The sequence below is a fragment of the Catharus ustulatus genome, chromosome 13 (assembly GCF_009819885.2).
Source record: "Catharus ustulatus isolate bCatUst1 chromosome 13, bCatUst1.pri.v2, whole genome shotgun sequence".
Taxonomy (NCBI): Eukaryota; Metazoa; Chordata; class Aves; order Passeriformes; family Turdidae; genus Catharus; species Catharus ustulatus.
The window spans coordinates 13,105,691-13,123,759 of NC_046233.1; the positions used below are offsets into that span (position 1 = coordinate 13,105,691).

Here is an 18,069-nt window from a genome sequence, read left to right on the forward strand (position 1 = left end):
CTTGGCAGCTGGCATTTCAGCTGACAGCTGTACTGTAATCAAGAGGATAAAATGGGGAAGCATTCTCACAGACAGCCATAAATCTAAACCTGACATCCTATTTTGCTCCAGCACATACTGGAACCTTTAGGGGTATTGTCTGTACTGTGGTTAACTCAAGTTTCAGAATGACATCAGGCTTCTCACCAGATACAGGGCTGGGGAATGAACAAATGGGTTTCAGTGGAGTAATTTAAATGCTTGGAAGACACTCTCCAGAATAGATACCCAGCTCAGGCTGTATAAAAAAGCTGGTCTGACCTTACTAGTTTACAGGATATTGAACTGGCATCACAACTACCTCAGTGTGGAATGTTCCAGCAATTGTATTGATATGATAAAACTGCTCGTTGCTGAGCTTTTCCTTAAGCAGCTCCAACAGGTGAATATTGCATTTTGATGGTTGTGTACTTTTCTGCTTTATGGAATGAGTGTTGACAGTGCATTAACTAGACTATTCTTTTGGGTAAATGATTTTTTTATTCTTATTAAGATTATTTATAACTAATTTTGATGCCAGAATTATCTTGGAGGAAGAGAATACAAATGCTGATTCGCAGATATAGCACCTATATTTATCAGCTAGATAGTCTGTATGACTAAATAGTTAAAACCTGAAAATACTTCAGGTGAAAAAAATACAGATTTACTGAATTAATTAAGCCACAACTACTCTGTTTTCAAAATTAAAACTATATTTTTTAGTTTCCTACCATCCTCTTACTTAGCCTTTTCTCACATTTGTGGGAAAAATTACAGATGATCTCTGTAAAGGTTCTAGTGAAAGTAGGATGCTAGTTTGAAATGTATGGCCTCCCTGTAAGAATGCTTTGCCAGTGTCCCCCTCCTGATTCAATTTCTGAGCTGTCAGCTGGGTATCCCAGCTGCAAGGAGGCACTGGAAGAAAGAGGCAGTCTTTCCAGTAATTAATTCTCAAGTCACATACCCCCTAGTTAATATGCTTCAGCTGTAGAGGTTAAACATTAGAGCTCTTGCTGATAGAGTTGGATCTTAACACTGATGTTCCAATGTCTTAAGAAACCACAGTAATTTCTGCCATTTTCCCATTTACTGGCCTCTTCCTGGCTGAGTCTCCCCCAGACCTCCCTCACCCAAAGCACTCCTGATGAGGTACAGGGTACAGAGGAGACAGAATCTGGAAGTGAGCATCATCTGACTTTTAGAGTGCAAACTCATTAAATTTCTCTAGTGTCCCAGATATACAAGGCATTTATAGCCCTAATATTTATATGCATGCTAATGAGAGAGTAAATAGAATTTTTTAGATTTTATTCTTGTCCTGAGAGATAGACATGTTCAAATTACTGCTCTGAATTCAGTCTACATTTCAGATTTTTACTTATTTTACCTGTAACTTGATCAGAACAGATGTCAATGAAAATGTAAATAAATAAATAAATGTCATGCCTCTGACATTTAGCATCTCAAAAGAAGATATTTCCTTTTTTCCTTAAAGAACAGTTTGATATAATCTTTTGAATAAAAATCCTAAATCACATATTTTATAATCCTTTCTATCTTTCAGTGCAGTTCCTGAGCAGACTACTGGTCTGCAAAGTAAAGATTCTCAAAGAGATCATCATATTTAGCATCCTCAACTGGAGTTCAAACCAGTTTAATTTTGAGGAAGTACCAACAACCAAACCTTTACTAGGTCCATTCACTAATAAGGTCTTCCCTAAGAATTCCTGTCTGGGAAGAAAATCAGGATTTATCTCTAGATAATGTTTTGCTGAGCCTTAGGAGTGTATGACAAGGTGCAGAGGCATTTCATAAGTTTTCTTTGCATTGTTTTTGAAATGTTGATTGAGTACAAAAATCACTGTTTTGATTAATAAGCGTCATTTTTTTTTCCCTTTTCCAGGGGAAGAAGAACCTCCTGTAATGACTGCTACAAAGTTCTTAGTGCCTGGAATATGTAAAGCAGAACTTCATTGCCACATCCACACTGACGAACTGCAGGCAATTGCTCCTTTATAATACGTTACAAAGTTGTTGTGCATTGCCACTTTATCAACAGCCTCTGTTTGTGCTTAAACTACCACACTGTCTCAGCACCAAATCTACTTGAAGGAACAAACAGCCCCTGAAAAAGATCTGTTATTCCATTTTTTGTGGCCAGTAAACTTGAATCTGTTGGTCTTTTTATAAAAACTCTTTCATGATTTGAAAAATGTAGCATGGAAAAATAGAAGAGCATACATTTAAAATTAGTCCTGTTATAATTTAAATGTCATGATATTACACTGTTTACAGATGCCATAATCAAAATTTACTATTTTTTACTAGGAATAACTTTGCAACTGGACATAAGATAGCTTGGAACATTAAGTCTTAGTAAATTTTGTAGTCCAGCCTTTAGTTTTAAGTGCTGATGTACTTGATGGCAGGAGTGTTTTAGTGAATAAGAACAGGACTTTTTTCAGACGCAAGATAAAATGCCAAAGGTGAGATCAAGAAATTCTCCATCAGAAGAAATAATTTTCCTTTCAAAAGAAAATTATTTGAAAAGAAATTTCTTGGAGCTCTCTTCCTCAGTCTCCTTTTCCCAGCTGTTAATGTGTCTCAGTATTTAATTTCAGTACTTGTCTCCCCCTTCTGAATTACTGTCCCGACTCTCCTCCGCAGTCTGGCTGTGGTGACTCACAAACAGCCCCAGACTGAGGCTGAAGGATCAATCCCAAAATAGACAGAAATACAGATCCTCTATATTCTGAATGATACCATGGAAACAAAGTTTCCTATTTTCTTCCTGAAGGGCTAATATAAAGAATAAAGAGATGGGAGAAGGGAGACCATATTTTATATTGAAGATATTCTAGGTTTGTTCAACCATGGGAGGAGTATGGGGGACATGGTGCTACAAAACCTCCTGGGGTAAAACAAGCAGTTAACAGGCAGGAATACTTTGTCTTAAGCCAAGCAGTAAACAGAAACCAGTGAGTTATTTTGTAGTTTACACTACTTATCATCACTTAGTGATTGTGTACTGTCACTAGTGTTATATTAAGGAAAAATGCAAAAACTACCACTGGCCATGTTTATCTGCTGGCACAGAGCACACATGTCCTGTTTCCTGCAGTGACCAGGTGGGTGAATCTTCATCCAAAATGTCCATCCATCTTTTCTGAAGTTAAACACATCTATGTAACTGCAATTCCAGACACTGTTACAGTAAGCATGGGAACAGCAAATACTAAAGGACCTCTTACCAATGTGCCTTTGCTCATTCTGGTCACAGAGTCAAATTCTGTCTCATTTAACCTGTACTCACATTCCACTAGCAGGAGGTTACTTTAAAGAGAATTAAGGGAGAACTCAAATACCTCAAATATTCTCTTAGTTTTAATAGATGAGAATTAGACATTGTTAACTGTTACATTTTATTATCCATTTTAATAGCATGAAATAGAACTATTAAGTGATGATTTTGGCTGAGTAACTGTAAAGCTCACGGGTTGTTTTCTTGGGTTGTTTTTGTTTCGTTTTGGGTTTCTTTGTGTCAGTTTATATTTAATCATTGAAATTTCCAAATTTGAGATTGTTATCACAGATGGAGTAAGAAAGTGCTGTAACAATCATTTGTGCATAACTGTTAATGGCAGAACTCTGACATGCTTTGCAATTGTAATATGGAATTCTGTGATTATTTGGATCAGCATGTGTTGGGTCTGGAAGGCCTTGTCCGTTAATGAAATGTTCCTTATCCTCTCTGCTTTCTGAATTTCAAAGAAGACTACCTGGAAAACTTCAAAACTTGCAATATCCAAGTTCAGGTAATTTTACACACATAGTAAATCTTATGTGCCTTTGATGATTTTTTTAAGGCTGTGCCTTGGGCCTTATTGAAGGCAAAATTCTCTGTGTTTTTCCATTGCATGAAAGTCAGACTAGGCAGAATCATTTAGAGGTAAAAACTCCTCCACTAAATCCAGCTATGAGGGATATTGATTTGGTGCAATTCTTGTTATTTTGCTGGAGAAAGGATTTGGATTGAATAAGACAAGGCAGAAAGGTGACACAATCTGTGTGCTGAAGATCTGCTGTGCATAGAAATGCCAAAGCTGCACAACATGAGAAGGAAGAGGAGGAGGCAATTTCTTAGCAGTGAGCTGGTGAAGGTAATGCTGCTTTCATCAATGGCAAGTCCCAGCTTACTTACTGTTATTTAATGCTGGGCTTAACATTGGGAATATTTCCTTGTCCCATTAAATTCAGTGGCAGAGTTGGTATAATGAAATGAAATGAAGTTTTAATCTGAGCTCTAAGAAAGCTGAGTGTTGAAAAGGGATGAAGGCAGTTGCACAAAGAATCACTTGTCATTAGTGTTTTGGTTTTTTTTTAATTTGTTCAAAATTTGCTGTACAATCTTGCAAAACTTATTTGTTAATTATGAAAAGTCTATGCAGATGACAGTCAAATCTAGGCATGGGAGGGAAGAAAAATTCCTTTAATCCTTCTTATCTTAAGGTGGAAGCAGCATATTGTATTTACTCAGAAGAAAGACAATATAATTAAGTGAAAATGTAGATTAGGATGGCCCACACCTAAAGTTTACAAAAGTAAGAGAAATAATACTTATCTAACTTTAGTATAGCTTTTTTACAAAGCCACAGTTCTTAAAACAGTTAGATACTGTGTATATTGAGATGCTGGAAGGACATAGTACTGAATTGGCAAAAGTTCTTTATGCTGGGAATAGCAGCAAAAATCCTTGTAGAAATTATATTTTTAAAGATATGTTAACACACATACTAGAGGTCAGCTTACTACTGTTTTCAAGTGTTAATAAATTCTAAATATCATATTAATGGTGAAAGGTTCCCGTTAATTTCTGCTACACTCAAGTGTGTGGACATTGGAAATTTTATATTGTATTTTCTGGGAGAGTGAAAAAAAATTGGAAAGCTGAAGGCTCAAGATGTGAAAGCATGTTCAGCATTTTGAGTGAGGAGTACAGTTGCTGCCATAATTTGTACCTGTCCAGGGCCTCATCAACTGTTGGAAATAGAATGCACCTGACATTTGCAGAAATAATGTTTTATCATACTTTAATTTAGAAGTTAAATACCAAAATAAAATATTTTTGTTCCATTTCACTCATTGAGCTTTTCTTACACTATTAAAAAGAAATAGCTGAAAAGTGCAGTGGTTTTATCCTGCACACTTTGAGTGCAGTTCCACACAACACACAAGCAGCCAGACCTGCTAACTGCTGTTCATGCCCTAGAGCTCAGAGGGAAGCAGCTGGTTTGATGGGGCTTTAGTATAGTCAAGCAACTCTAAGGAATTTTAACTTCTGAAACTTCTGTATGGGATGGCCTGGTTTGGATTTGATTTTATTTTTTAATAAAATTGTGTTAATATGATTTTATGTAATCGTTTTCCTGTATCCTCCCTGAAGGTCTCCTAGTAGCAGTACATGGTGTTCTGCATGCCGAGTGAAACTATCCATGTCCACAAAACTGTAATAACCTGGCCTGGATTCATTTTGTCAAACAGGATGTGATAAATACTGAAGATTTATATGTGGATTTTTTTTTCATCCAGCTGATTTCAAAGCACTGTTCCAGTCAGTGAACCCTGCAAATTGTAATTTTAGGGTAAGCCTTGAAACCACTCTGATTCCTTATGTTGCTCAGGTGAATGAAGGGAACCTGGTTATATAATGCTAGATATAATAATTTATAATATAATAGACTTAATAGTTATAATAGCAAAAATCCATGCAAGAAGAAATCAGCATCTAAAGAATTTTCTTTATCAGGTAATAAAAAGATTTAAAGCTGTAACAGTCAAAAATCAACCTTTCTTCCAGACTCTCCAGGTGGAGTCACAGGCCTTGGCAATAGGTGGCAGATTGAAGTAGCTGAGTGAGTGGATGGAATGCTACCCTGTCAGGCTGTTGATTTAGTTGGAATTCTAACTATTTAGTTGCTACTGGTGTGCAAATAGATCTGCTTCAAGAGAGGCAGTCTTGTTGATTATACAAGTCAGGTAAGTTTGTTTCAGGGCAGTCCATCAATTTGGCATTTTTTCTCCACAGGGTAAGTGTGTGTCTGTGGTTTCACTTAATTCTAAACTCTCTGACACATCTACTTCTTGTGCAAATTCTGTATTAACCCTTTAACTGTAAATCAACATCAAATGGCTCACAAAACTTACTCTGAATTTTTGTAATATCCAGCCAGGTTTATGAGGAGATTTTACTCAACCTAAAATACTTTGTTATTGATAATCATGATGCATTTTCCTAGGAACACAACATTGCTTCCATTTCTTTGTTACATTTCTTAGTAGACATAAGACCCTGGATTATACCAAGGACTTGGGAAACTGATATAGTATTTTTTTCCATTTTAAACTAAATTAACCTTTAGAGGCTGTCTTTCATTGGAATATTGACTACTTCCAATAACTACAAACCAGGAGTTCTTAATTACCTTTGACACTACAGTAAAAATGCAGATCAAACCTAAAAACAGAAGTCATCTTCTTCATGGTTAAAAAAAAAAGGATTCTAACTCAATTAGAGAAGACCAAACTTGTCAAATTGAATGCCTTGTATAGTAAAAGGAAAAACTAAACACTTGGAGAATGGGCTTGTTTATTTATTTTTTACATTGTTGCCAAACTAAGTTTTGTTTTAAAGAAAAAAGTTCCCAGAAGGATTTTGCATTGAGGAAACCAGTGCCAGGAATATTTTCAGGGCAGCAAGTTACTGTTTGACAAAAAATAATTTCTGGTGCGAGCTGCAGAACTATAATCATGATATAAAAGTGTTTTTGGCAACATTCTTTAGGCCTTTCCAGAAGGCAGTGACCACACCCTTTTTAGTAATGCTTTATTTCTCAGGTGATTCAACCAATCTCAATGGGTCTGGTTATGAAATCAGATCCTAATGATGGGAGTGGAACATAGATCAGACAGTTTTTTGTTTATAAGTGACAACTAGTCACACACAGGCCATGAGCAAGTGTTACTGTCCTCATGTTACATGAGAACTGGGTAGGAACTAAATAAAGTATAAGGAAATAGATCACTTGGGAACAGAGGTGGGCTGGTGTCAGCTGAAGGCAGAAAAGGGATTCATGTCTTGTGCTTGAGCCATAATGGTGATTCTTTGAGCAGTCTGTGACCTGTCAGTGTGTTTGGATAGAGATTATTGTTGCAGCTTTGGCATTTTGCAGTAACTTGTGTAATGGAACCACAGGGCGCTGGTTCATGTCCCAGAGTTCTGCAGCAAATCATCTGCTGATGGAGCATGGTGGGGAGCAGAGAGTGGCACAGCAGGAACTGCAGGAGAAGGAAGTGTTGGATTTGGGGCAGATGTTAAGTGATGTTTCATTTCCTTTCCAGCATCCCCCAGAGACCTCTGAGGTGTGAGGTCCCTCGGGGCAGACTCTGCAGGGACCTGTTTCAGCCCCAGAGCACTCCTTGGTGCTGTTCCTCTGGAAGTGCATTGCTTGATGAGAACCTGGTTTGCAAGAATGACTCCTTTATAATTTTGATGAAAATCTAGAGCGATTTAATTGCTGTCAGTTACATCATACTTATTTCAAAATAATTAAAAGTGAGAATAGAATTAGACCTACTTGTCTTTAGCAATGTCTAACAGAGGGGATGTAGCCATAAAGCTGTGAGTCACCAACAGAAAGGAAACTGGCTGCTCTTTATTGCAGCTTTTGCAAACATGCCAAGGTGTGTTTAGGTGTTAGGAAGGAAGTCACCATCTCTTTGCTGGAGAGTTGGACAGTGCTCAGCTGCTGAGGGTGGAGTGGGAATGCCACTCCTGACAGTGAATCAGGAAAACAGGGCAGGATTTGTGTTTCTGAACTTCCCTCTCTTTGCTTAAACTGCCTTCAAACCTGAGAATACTGAAATGCCACTACATTTATTTGAGTATTCATATGTTTACCCTTGAATTTGCTTACTAAACATTTTTTAAAAGTATAACAGTCAGGTATCACTGTTTTTAAGATAATGTTTTGAACCAAAGTTACAATACATTTAACAGTTAAATTTTATATTTTGCATACTAAAGAAAATTCCGTGCTTGTTACGATTTTAAAATGCCAAATAAACAACAATTACAAATTACATTATATAATGGATAGTCTTTAAACCCAGGAAAAGCAAATTAGTAATTACTGAAAACTGTTCACTACTCCCTGGACAATGCTTTTAGTTGATGTGTTTGAATAGATTTCACTTTGTTATATAATTATAAATGTTACATCAACTATTGTTCATTCCCTGTGTGCATAAGTAAGTGGAAATTTTGTGGGCACACAGAATACTCTAAAAGTTAAAGGTCTCTAAACAGACCCTCTCTTTCCATTTCCTGATAATGAATATCAAATTGCTTTAAAATGGGTCTGGAACTGCTGCTTTCCATGAAAGATGAAGAAGTCCTGGGTAAAAAATGGACATGCACTTCCAGCCTGTGCATCCCTGCTTTTGTAACAGGCACTGCCAAAGCAGGGGGTGGGATGTTTGTTTTCCACTTACCTTGGCTGCAGCTATGACAAAGGCTCAGTGTTTCAGGAACCCATCAGAAGTTATCAGATTGAGCAGCCTCACACATTTCTCCCTTCTGCCAAGCTATATCCATGCTGCTGGGAGCTGAGGTTTTGCCCATAACCTAGTGTTGCTTAAATAAATCCCTGACTTTGCCATGGGGCTAGAGAAGTGCCAAGACCTCACACACCTGTGTAATTTATGTGAATTGCTACTTCAAGAGCAGAAAAAAATTCCTTCTGTAAACTACAATGTAAAACTATTATGGCATCTTCCAGTAAAACTATTATGGCTATTATCCAGTTGAATTGTCCCTACTTTAAAAATAATTCACCTCAAGAACCAGTTTCTTTAAATATGATTTTAATTCCAGAATGTTTTTATACAGTGTGGAGTTTAGAGATTACTTTAGTATTCCAGCCTGAAGAAATGACATGGAATTAGCTTTACTTAAAGCAAGGTTTGATGTCCATGTCTGTTCCATACCACTCCTATCCTCAGCAATTAGAAACAACTGAGAGATGAAATCTCCTTGCAAGATGTTGATTTAGAAAGTAAGGCCAAACTATAGTTAGTTATTCTGCTAGTGTTTCTGGTGTCTGGGCTACAAAATGTGATGACTTTCTTTATTATTGTTTTTCTGTTGGTTGTTTCTATTGTTATTTTATGTTGGCAAAGGCTACTACTGTGAGAGACCTACCACCCACATTTAATTTGGATTTGTATTTAAGTGATGTGTTAGTATTTATTATTATTATACTGACTTCGGTCACAGAAAATAAGATGATCTTTCCCAGCACAGTACAAACACAGACTAGAAACAGTCCCTCATCTAAAGTGCCCATCATCTATCTGCATCTTCACATCTGTACATTTTTCCAGGTCAGCAGGACTTTTGAGTGTATTTCCATATTACTGTTTTGTCCAAAACACACACGCCTGTTACCATCTGTACATTTCTTGTCACTATTTCCCCAAATTTTTAACCTAATGGGACCTCCTCCTGGTCGATTGCTGTTAGTCTCGTTTGAGACTCTGAGCATGGGGCGCTGTCCTTTGGCTCTCTGGTCGGTGCTGAGCTGTTCCCAGCCCTAGCCTGGTTCCTTCACCTTCCCCGGGCAGGGGCAGGGGCCGGCCGGGGCTGCCCAGGCAGTGCTGTGGGCCCGGGATGAGCCGAGCAGAGGGGACCCGGAGAGGAAGGGAAGGACAGGATACAGCCAGGAGCAGCTTGGAGCCGGGGAAGGGCGGAGAGCCGGGCGGGGCGGGCGGAGAGCCGGGCGGGGCGGGCGGAGAGGGGCGGGCGGCGGGGCGAGGCGAACACACCCGCAGCCTCCCACAGCCACAGCCACATCCCCTCCCTCCGCCTGCCCTGACAGCCGCCCGGAGCCCCGCACCGCCTCCCGCCCCTGCCGCCGGCTCCCCGTGCCCACCCTCCGTCCCTTCCTGCTGCCGCCGGACCGGGGCGGCCGCTCCGCCAGCTGCATGCCCGGAGCGGAGCGGGAGCGGGAGCAGGACGGCGCCAGGTGAGTGCTGCCCCTCGGGGCGGGCAGGTGGGCGCTGCCCAGGACAGGCTCGGCTTTGCAGCGGCAGTGGCGGAGCTGAGCGGGGCTGAGCTCCGCAGGGACCCGCCGCGCCTGACGGGACTCGGCACGGAGCGGTAGCGGCGGTGCCACGGCGGGTCGGGAGGGGATTCCCCCCGGCTCCTGCCGGGCGGAACGGGGCTCTTCTCCAGCTCCGCGCCCCGCTCCGCGCAGCCCCGCGCAGGGGAGGCCGCGGCTCCCGCTGCCCAGGCCGGTGCGGGACGCGCGGGCTCCGCTCGTGCCCCGTGAGGGGCCCTGAGGGGGCGGCGCCGGCGGGCGCTCGACCCGCTGCCTCTCGGGTGCCTTGACTAGTTTACGCTTTTGAAGAACTTGTAGCGTTTGTTTAGTGGCAAATCTTACCGGAGCCCCGGTTCGGAGGGCAGGGCCGCGGTGGGCGCAGCTGGCCGCCTCCTTTGAGCCCCGGGGGGCTGTCACGGGCCGGCTGTGCCGCCGCTGCTGTTTGCCTTGGCGGGGCCCGGAGCCGGCTCTCGGCCCTTCCCTCCGCCCGCACGGCCCCCGCCTCGGGGAACGAGGTGAGGGAGGTTCCGGCCGAAAGGAAAGTGCAAAAAAAACAAACAGGGAGCGCAGTGAGTTGCGTGTGGAGCGAGGCTCCGCAGCCCGCGGTGCGCTGGGTGGGAGCAGCGGAGCCGGCCCGGGCTCTGCGGCTCGCAGGTGAGCACACGGTGCGGGGTCAGTGCGCTGCCGCTCATCTCAGGGCGACAGCTGGGATCTACTGCCGAGCCATGGACGTACATGCAACAAAGTCAACTCTGGTAATTTTGTTTTAAAGTTAGTTTTTATATAGTTCTTAAATCTTATGATTTGTAGAAACGTTTATGTATGCCTTTTCCATATATACCTACATTTATCAATGCAATTTCTGGTTAAATGTTATCCTTTAGTACATTTTCATGGTTAAGGGGCAGAGGAAATTCCTTCATCCTCAAGCACTTGCTATGCAATTACTTTGGTTGCACACTTAGTTCTGTAGCAAGTTGTGAGATGAATATTGTAGCTGTGCAGAATTTGAGTTCAGAGTAGGAGAACCCATGGGGTTTGGAAACAAATGGAGGTAAGTGTTTATTGCAGAATTAGGTAGTAGAGTGTGTGAAACAGAGCTGCCCTGGTGAAGATGAAGTAAGGGAATTCACGGGTATATGAATTCAGTCCTTCTATTGAAGATTTTCACGTGTACGATGATACCTGTTCTCAGTACATATTTGTTAGGCAGATGCAGTAAATAGAACGTGCCGTTGTTTTGAACAGAGGTGCCATTCAGGTTCCGTGGGAGCGGTGTGTATGGCTCGCAGTGTGACACAGCCCCGTGACCCGTGCTGTAACACTCAGTATCATTCCCTGCACATTCTCGCAGACCTCCGCTCCCTTTTGAATAGCTCACTTCTTCTCAGCACTGGTTTAGTGTAGACAGTTGTTCTGGCGTGATTCCAAGTTGTGGGAGTCGTATGTGCACATAATTTGGAGGTGTATTATGTGGAGTTGCTTCCAGCAAGTGTCCAGTGAGACCACATGGCCTTAAACAAATCTGTTTTGTTTTGCTGCTCATGAATTGAAGTGGGTGATACCTGCTTCTGCTCGGGAGTTTGTGTAATACCTTCATGTTGACTCAGGAGCTTTTTCCTGTGTTAAAGAGCTCATGAGTGTTTCTATTTTCCTGTCTTAAATGTTTTGCATTAAGTGTTAAAGAATATTAACCTGACCTCTTAAATCTTGTTTATCCTGGAGTTTTATTAGTGTATTTTCAGTGGTTTAGGTTTTTGAACAATCTCCTTTGAGGAAAGTATTTTCTTGTGGCTTTTTTTTTTTTTTTAGGAGCATCTGCCTTCTGCTACAAATGCCATAATGAATGCGTTTGAAATCCTCTTGGAGTGCTTTGTGGGTGCTGTATTTCATTAAAGACAATAACATACACAGTTATACTCAGTGTATGAGTGAGAGCTGTGTTTGGAGAAATAATTTGTTGCTGTTTTCTTCCTGTGAAATATGGAGGGAAACTGGCTAGTGATGTGTTTGTGGAATACTGTTGTGTTTAACTCAACTAACTGCTTTAAGCGTCTTTGCTTTGTTACCAGAGTGTGCCTCTCAATTTGTGGGGGTGTGTTGTGGATTCCAGTTGTTCGGGTCATATGAAATCTGGAACTGACAAATGGCTGAGGTCTTGCATAAGTCTTTGAGACTATGTCACATTTCTGTAGTGTAGCAGCTAAAAAATTGGAAGATAAAGGGCTCGGTAAATACACTCCAGTAATGTGCGATTATCACGCACTTCGGGCTCTGCTTTGGACTCTAACAGCTATAAAATAACTATTCTGCAATAAATGGTTATTCAGAGCGTGGCTGCGGTGGTCTCCACCCCCAAATGTAACACGGGGGATGTGCAAACACGCACACCTTGTTCTGTCCCGTGCCAGCCGGGGCAGAACGTGCAGGGATGTGCTCAGGTACGAAATGGGGGCAATGATTAACCCGCAGGGGCTCGGGAGCAGCTGAAAGCGTTCCTGGCCCAAGGATCGGGCTGCTAATACCTGAACACAGGGGATGTGTACATTCATTTATTTCCTAATCGCGTGCTGGTGAGCGGCCTGAGGCGAGGCTGTGCCGTGCCCTGAGGAGCTCATTTGCAGCAATGAGTGTCTCACTGCTTGAAGGCATGGCCAGTAGTAAAATGGGGCAATTCCCTCCAAAAGATTGTTTAAACTGGACAAGAAGCAGAAGCTTTATGTTCTTGGCAGTGAAAGGGGGTTTTGTGTTAAATCGTTATATATACAATCAGAAATGTAACTAGAAAGGTGCCCCATGCTATTGTTTTTACATTTTCCCTTTCTGTAGAGCTAATTACTCTCACAGTCCTCTAGTTGCCCTCATAGCTCTGCAGGTGGAATCAATGTGTGGTACAACTTGCATTCAAAAAAGTTTATTGGCTTTTACACTACTGAAGCTTGCATAAACTTGGAAAGAATTATCTGGACTTGTGTGGTTTCTGTAGAACAAGAACAGCTACTCTGCTGGTATCATCTCTGAGATGTTTAAATTGTTAAAGAGAAGTGCATCTTTTTTTAGTTTATTTTAAACACTTCATCATTTCTTCTAAATTATTTTTCAATGTTGTACCCACTAGAAGATTATGTCCATTACATAATACAGTGTGTACTGTATTAGGAATCCTACTGTTTTAATTTTAAATAAAACGTGTGCTCATGTACTGTTCCTTCAGAAGGCTTTGTCTGCACTATCACCTATTTCCTGATGATGACAACCAGCTGTTTGGACAGAGTGTATTTTGGGGGTGACTGACTCCTTCTGCTTGTTATGGCCTTTACTTGGGAGAGGTTAAGGGCATGTGGGAATTGCAGCACCAGCACATGGTATGGATGCTGCAGTGATGGGATGTCCCAGGCCTGGCATCCCCCTGCAAACTGTGAGGCTCTTAGGTGAGGATGAGCCCTAAAATGCTTTACCTGTAGAAGTAGGTGCCTTCAAAATTAACATTTGTTGGTGCTCCATAGATAATTAATAGCCAAGGAAAAATCTTGCTCAAGTGAGTTGATTGTTGAAGGGGTGATCTTGCAGACTTTCCCATGTAGGCTGGATTCTGACTGTGCTTAGCAATTGCAGGTGAAAAGCTGTGAAGACTGAATTTTAGGGCAATACAACCCTTTGTCTGCCTTTCAATGTATTAAGTAACCAAGAATATAAAGGCAAGACAAACTTGACAAACTTCTATTAAGTGTATTAAACTGTGCATAAATCCTGAATGAAATAATCGTGGTTATTAAGACAGTATATTGAAAACATCATTTTAATTTTAGGCAGATAAAATTTTAACCTGCTACCATTTCTTGGCAGTGCTGATTCTGATAAAGGGAAAACTGTGTTGTGTTTGTCTCAACTGTGGTGGTATTTCTTTTGGTTTTCATTTGTTCTTAATGTATTTTTGTTGAGGACAAACCTCTTTATTATGAGGGAAGCAGGAATATGCTGAAAGGATGAGAAGAATAAGAAGGAAAGGGACAGCGGTTGCATTAGTTGTATACTGGGCATGCATGCTCAATCTCATTTTTCTTTTTTATTTGTTTTTTTTCTGAGTCTGCCTTCAGCATGAAAAAGATTTAATTTCAGTGTTAGTTTTAGAAAATAGATCTTTTTTGTTTAGTAAATTGTTCCTTACATTGACTTAGCTTTGCATAGCCCTTTCAATATTCTTTACAGAAACAGCAAAAAGATACTTCTGGAAATAATTTTCCTCTAGATAAAATCTAGATTTTAAAAAAGCATAGAAAAAATATTTGTGGTTTATTGTTGCAACTTTTGAGTAGATACTTAGTGCTTGCTTTCAAATACAGACATTTGAGGAGGATAGAGTTAAATAAATCTCAAGTTGCTGGTTGTATGAGTCACTAAATTGAGAACATAAATACTCATATTCTTTGGAAAGGACCTCTCAACATTGTTTTCCTGCACAGTGTCAATTGCAAAACACAATACAGTGTTTAGCTTAAAACCAGTTGTATTTGTATTTGAAATCACAGTTTACGATAAAAGTCAGATAATCTTTTGCATGTTAAACTGACCAAAGGCTACCATTAAGTCTCCAGTGAAAGCTGCATTATTATACTGTTGTGTTTTGTTTGCTTGCTTTGCTGAAAAGAAATAAAAACTTAGAAAGGGTTAAAGGGTAAAGAAATGGGCAGTGCTGGAGAAATCTCTCTGCATGCTGATAGAAGGGGCAGGTTGTTTTGTTTGCTGTCTGGTGCTGAAGCCAGAGACTTGAAATAGGAACATCTGGATCTTTTAGTCCAGGCAGAAACAGATTTGTCTCAGGATGACAAAAAAACTTCCTGATATCTATGTCTGTTGAATAGAGTGTAGTACTTAGTGTTCTCTGTATTCTGTTTAAACTGTGTATTTCATTTTGTGTGTATCTTCTGCATTCTAAACCTTCTCTTTAAAATGCTTCGTTGAAGTCCTTGCAAATGTTTCATAATGTTAAATTTTGTCCAAATCACATGAGAGGTTTGGTTGCATGTTTTAAGATACAAGAGTACTGAAGCCTTAAATTCTTTTTTTATTGATTTGGCAACCAACTACCATGCCTAAAAGCGACCACAAAGCTCACAAACATTCCTATTGTACCTGCACTGCTCAAGTTTGACTTGAAACCACTGGCAACTCCTGATAACTGCAGATTGGAGAGTGTGGATGAGTCCTTGCTCCTCTTTTCATGGCAGTGATGGACAGTATTATACAATATGCTGACATTCAAGACACACTAAACCAGCATTCTCAATCCTTTTTTGTTCTTTCTTGAGCAATAACCTGCTTAGGAAAATCAGTGTTTATATTTTGGGAGTAGAACGTGTGTATGTGCCTGCCTGTGATGTCCCTGATGTTGCTGTCTTACCACATAAATGTATTTAAATGGTTCTGAAAGCTGTCTGAGATGTAACCCTCTCCTCTCTTTGATGGGAAATTCTCCAGGAGCTTTCATTGATGGTAAGGTTTGATGGATTAAAATGTAATTGGTTGCCTTCCATTTCTTTCGGTATATTTTAGGGAAAAGAGCTAAGGCTCAGTTGACCAAAGTACTGGTTCTGTTCTCAGTGTTGATTGGGTTGTATTTCTCCAGCATGGAGCACTCTTTCATGTCAGTGCTCTGGCTTCGGCCTGGAATGAACTTTTATCTATTTATTTATTTCATAGTTGTCTTTAACCTTTTAATACACTTTGTGCTGAGAATAAATACAACATTCATGCTATCTGAGAACTAAATATTGTCTTTTCTGTATGCTGGATAGACTGCCTTACTGTCTATAGCAACTGTGTGTATGAGAGAGGGAGGCAAACTCAACACTTGCTGTGAAACAGGATCATGCCCTTACTTGAAAGCTGCTTCTGTCACCTTGAAGAGTCCTGACAGATTCACCAAAATCTGCAGCATCTGTGGCTCTTTGAACTGCTCCCTCCAAATATATCTTTGTATCTATGCTTCTGTAAAGTACCTATATAAAATTTAACTGCACTTCTGAAGAGGATAGAAGACATACATTTCTAATAGATGCCTTCAGAACAGGAATAAAAACTCTCAAAAATGGATGTTTGAAAAGGTTCTCAAAACATAATTCTTTAGAGCATCAGATGCATTTTTAAAGACTCCAAGAGGGTAAGTAATAATATGCCACATGTGTTCATTGAGGTCAAAATTTGAAATAACCATGGTCTATGTGAAACCAAATATGCTGCATGGATGACTTGGATTAAAGTAGTCATTAAAAGTCAGCACTGGTTGTTACTTTGAAATATTCTTCACGAGCTTCTTGAGTTTTCACCTGATTTCACTGAAGTACACTATAGTGATATAAAAATATTTTGCAATTGCCGTATCTGAGAGTCTTAGAAGAAACAATTTGAAGAAAAGATTGTTTTTAGAATTCGTTGTTATTCAGTTAAATAGTGAAGTTTGGTTTAAAGTTTAAATGTGCCCTTTAACTGTTTGCCTAAGGCGGCAGCTGGTTGGGAGCTGAGTGCTCTCGATATGGGAGATACTTGTGTTTGCTGACTTGGGGTGTGGAAACGTGGCTTTCAGAAAGTAGTGCAAGGGTGAATACATGTATGTTCCTTTACTTAGAAATAGCAGATTTCAGGCAGTAAGAAAATGGGAATGGCCTCTTTAGAGATGTTACACCTCACCTGCTAACTGGTCATCAGCTCTTCAGGCTTTGTGAGCATAAAGACATTTGCTTCAGAGAATGATGGTGGCTAACACATCTTTTTCTTTGCAGTAGATGCACGTTATTGCCCATTACATAGCTACTGCCTTCTTTTTCATTAAAAATAATAATAGTTTCTGCATTGAGGATTCTTAGAGTTCAGAAAAGATTTTTTCCCCTCATGATTTTCTTATCAACTAAGTATAACAAGATACTATTTCAACAATGCAAAGCATTTTAGTGAGGGAGAAGAAGTGTGGGAACATGTTTCATCAGAAGATATTAATTATTTTTGCTTTAACTGTAGTGAACAGCTGTTGAATGATATGTTATTTTTTTAACTACAGCTACTGTGACTATCTTGTCTAGAGATACAAATAGGGCGTGGAGGGAAAGGCAAAAAATATTTTTAGCCTGAGGATCAAAGTGTATCTACACTTAGTAACACAAGGGGAGGGGGGAAAAAAAAAGGCAGAGGAGAAAATGGGCTTTGTGTAGGGAATCAGTTTTAACAAGATTGGCTAATACTTCCCCCATTCTTCCAGGTATAAGTCAGGTTTGAGCCTGTGGGGTGTTGTGACTTCAGTACTTTTCTTGAACCGTCTCATATTTTTCTGTTCAAGCAATCCTGCGTAGTTGTTCTGTGCAGGTGTTTGGGGCTTGAGTGCTGTGCTATACTAGAGCCTTTCTCCCAGCTTTTTGTCCACTTAAGGGCAATTTTAAATCCCCGAATTAAATACAAATGAATAAAAGATACTTAAATATAACACTTGTCAGTATTTGAGCTAGTGGCTTACCACTGCTAGGCTTTTCTCTGCCATTATGAGGTGTAAGAATCTAAGGCGGTTGGGCTGACAAGGCTTCAGATAAACAGAGTTAATATTTTTAAAGGAAACCTAGAAGAGATATGAGAATTTTAGGGTTCATGTTTCCCTCTGAGGACTCTAGTGTTAAGCAACCTATACTTGATCATAGAAGACTAAGTATTCTGAATTTCAGATGTCATCAAAAGCAGTAAGGATGTTTCTTCAAGTTTCCTCGGTAAGACAGAGAGAGTAGTGCTAAACTTGGTTGCTATAAATAAACTGTCTGGTGTTGTTTCCCTATGTTTTGTTCTGCAGTTGCATTTTGCCCACTTCCTGCTGTTACAGCACAGCACGATCTCCAGGACAGCACCTAATTCT

The 18,069-nt window shown here is 40.3% G+C and overlaps 2 protein-coding genes across 2 annotated transcripts in view; both read left to right on the forward strand.

Moving 5' to 3' along the window:
- Nucleotides 1-5,159, forward strand: part of IL17RD (interleukin 17 receptor D) — a 42,613-nt gene extending 37,454 nt beyond the window's left edge. Inside the window, exon 13 of the mRNA XM_033072007.1 lies at nt 1,925-5,159. Coding sequence (XP_032927898.1) covers nt 1,925-2,040 — 116 coding nt within the window. The 3' untranslated portion in view covers nt 2,041-5,159. The remainder of the gene's footprint in view (nt 1-1,924) is intronic.
- A 4,411-nt stretch (nt 5,160-9,570) lies between these two features.
- Nucleotides 9,571-18,069, forward strand: part of ARHGEF3 (Rho guanine nucleotide exchange factor 3) — a 110,143-nt gene continuing 101,644 nt past the window's right edge. Inside the window, 6 exon segments of the mRNA XM_033071856.1 lie at nt 9,571-9,638; nt 9,640-9,731; nt 9,734-9,825; nt 9,828-9,902; nt 9,905-9,968; nt 9,971-10,103. Coding sequence (XP_032927747.1) covers nt 9,571-9,638; nt 9,640-9,731; nt 9,734-9,825; nt 9,828-9,902; nt 9,905-9,968; nt 9,971-10,103 — 524 coding nt within the window.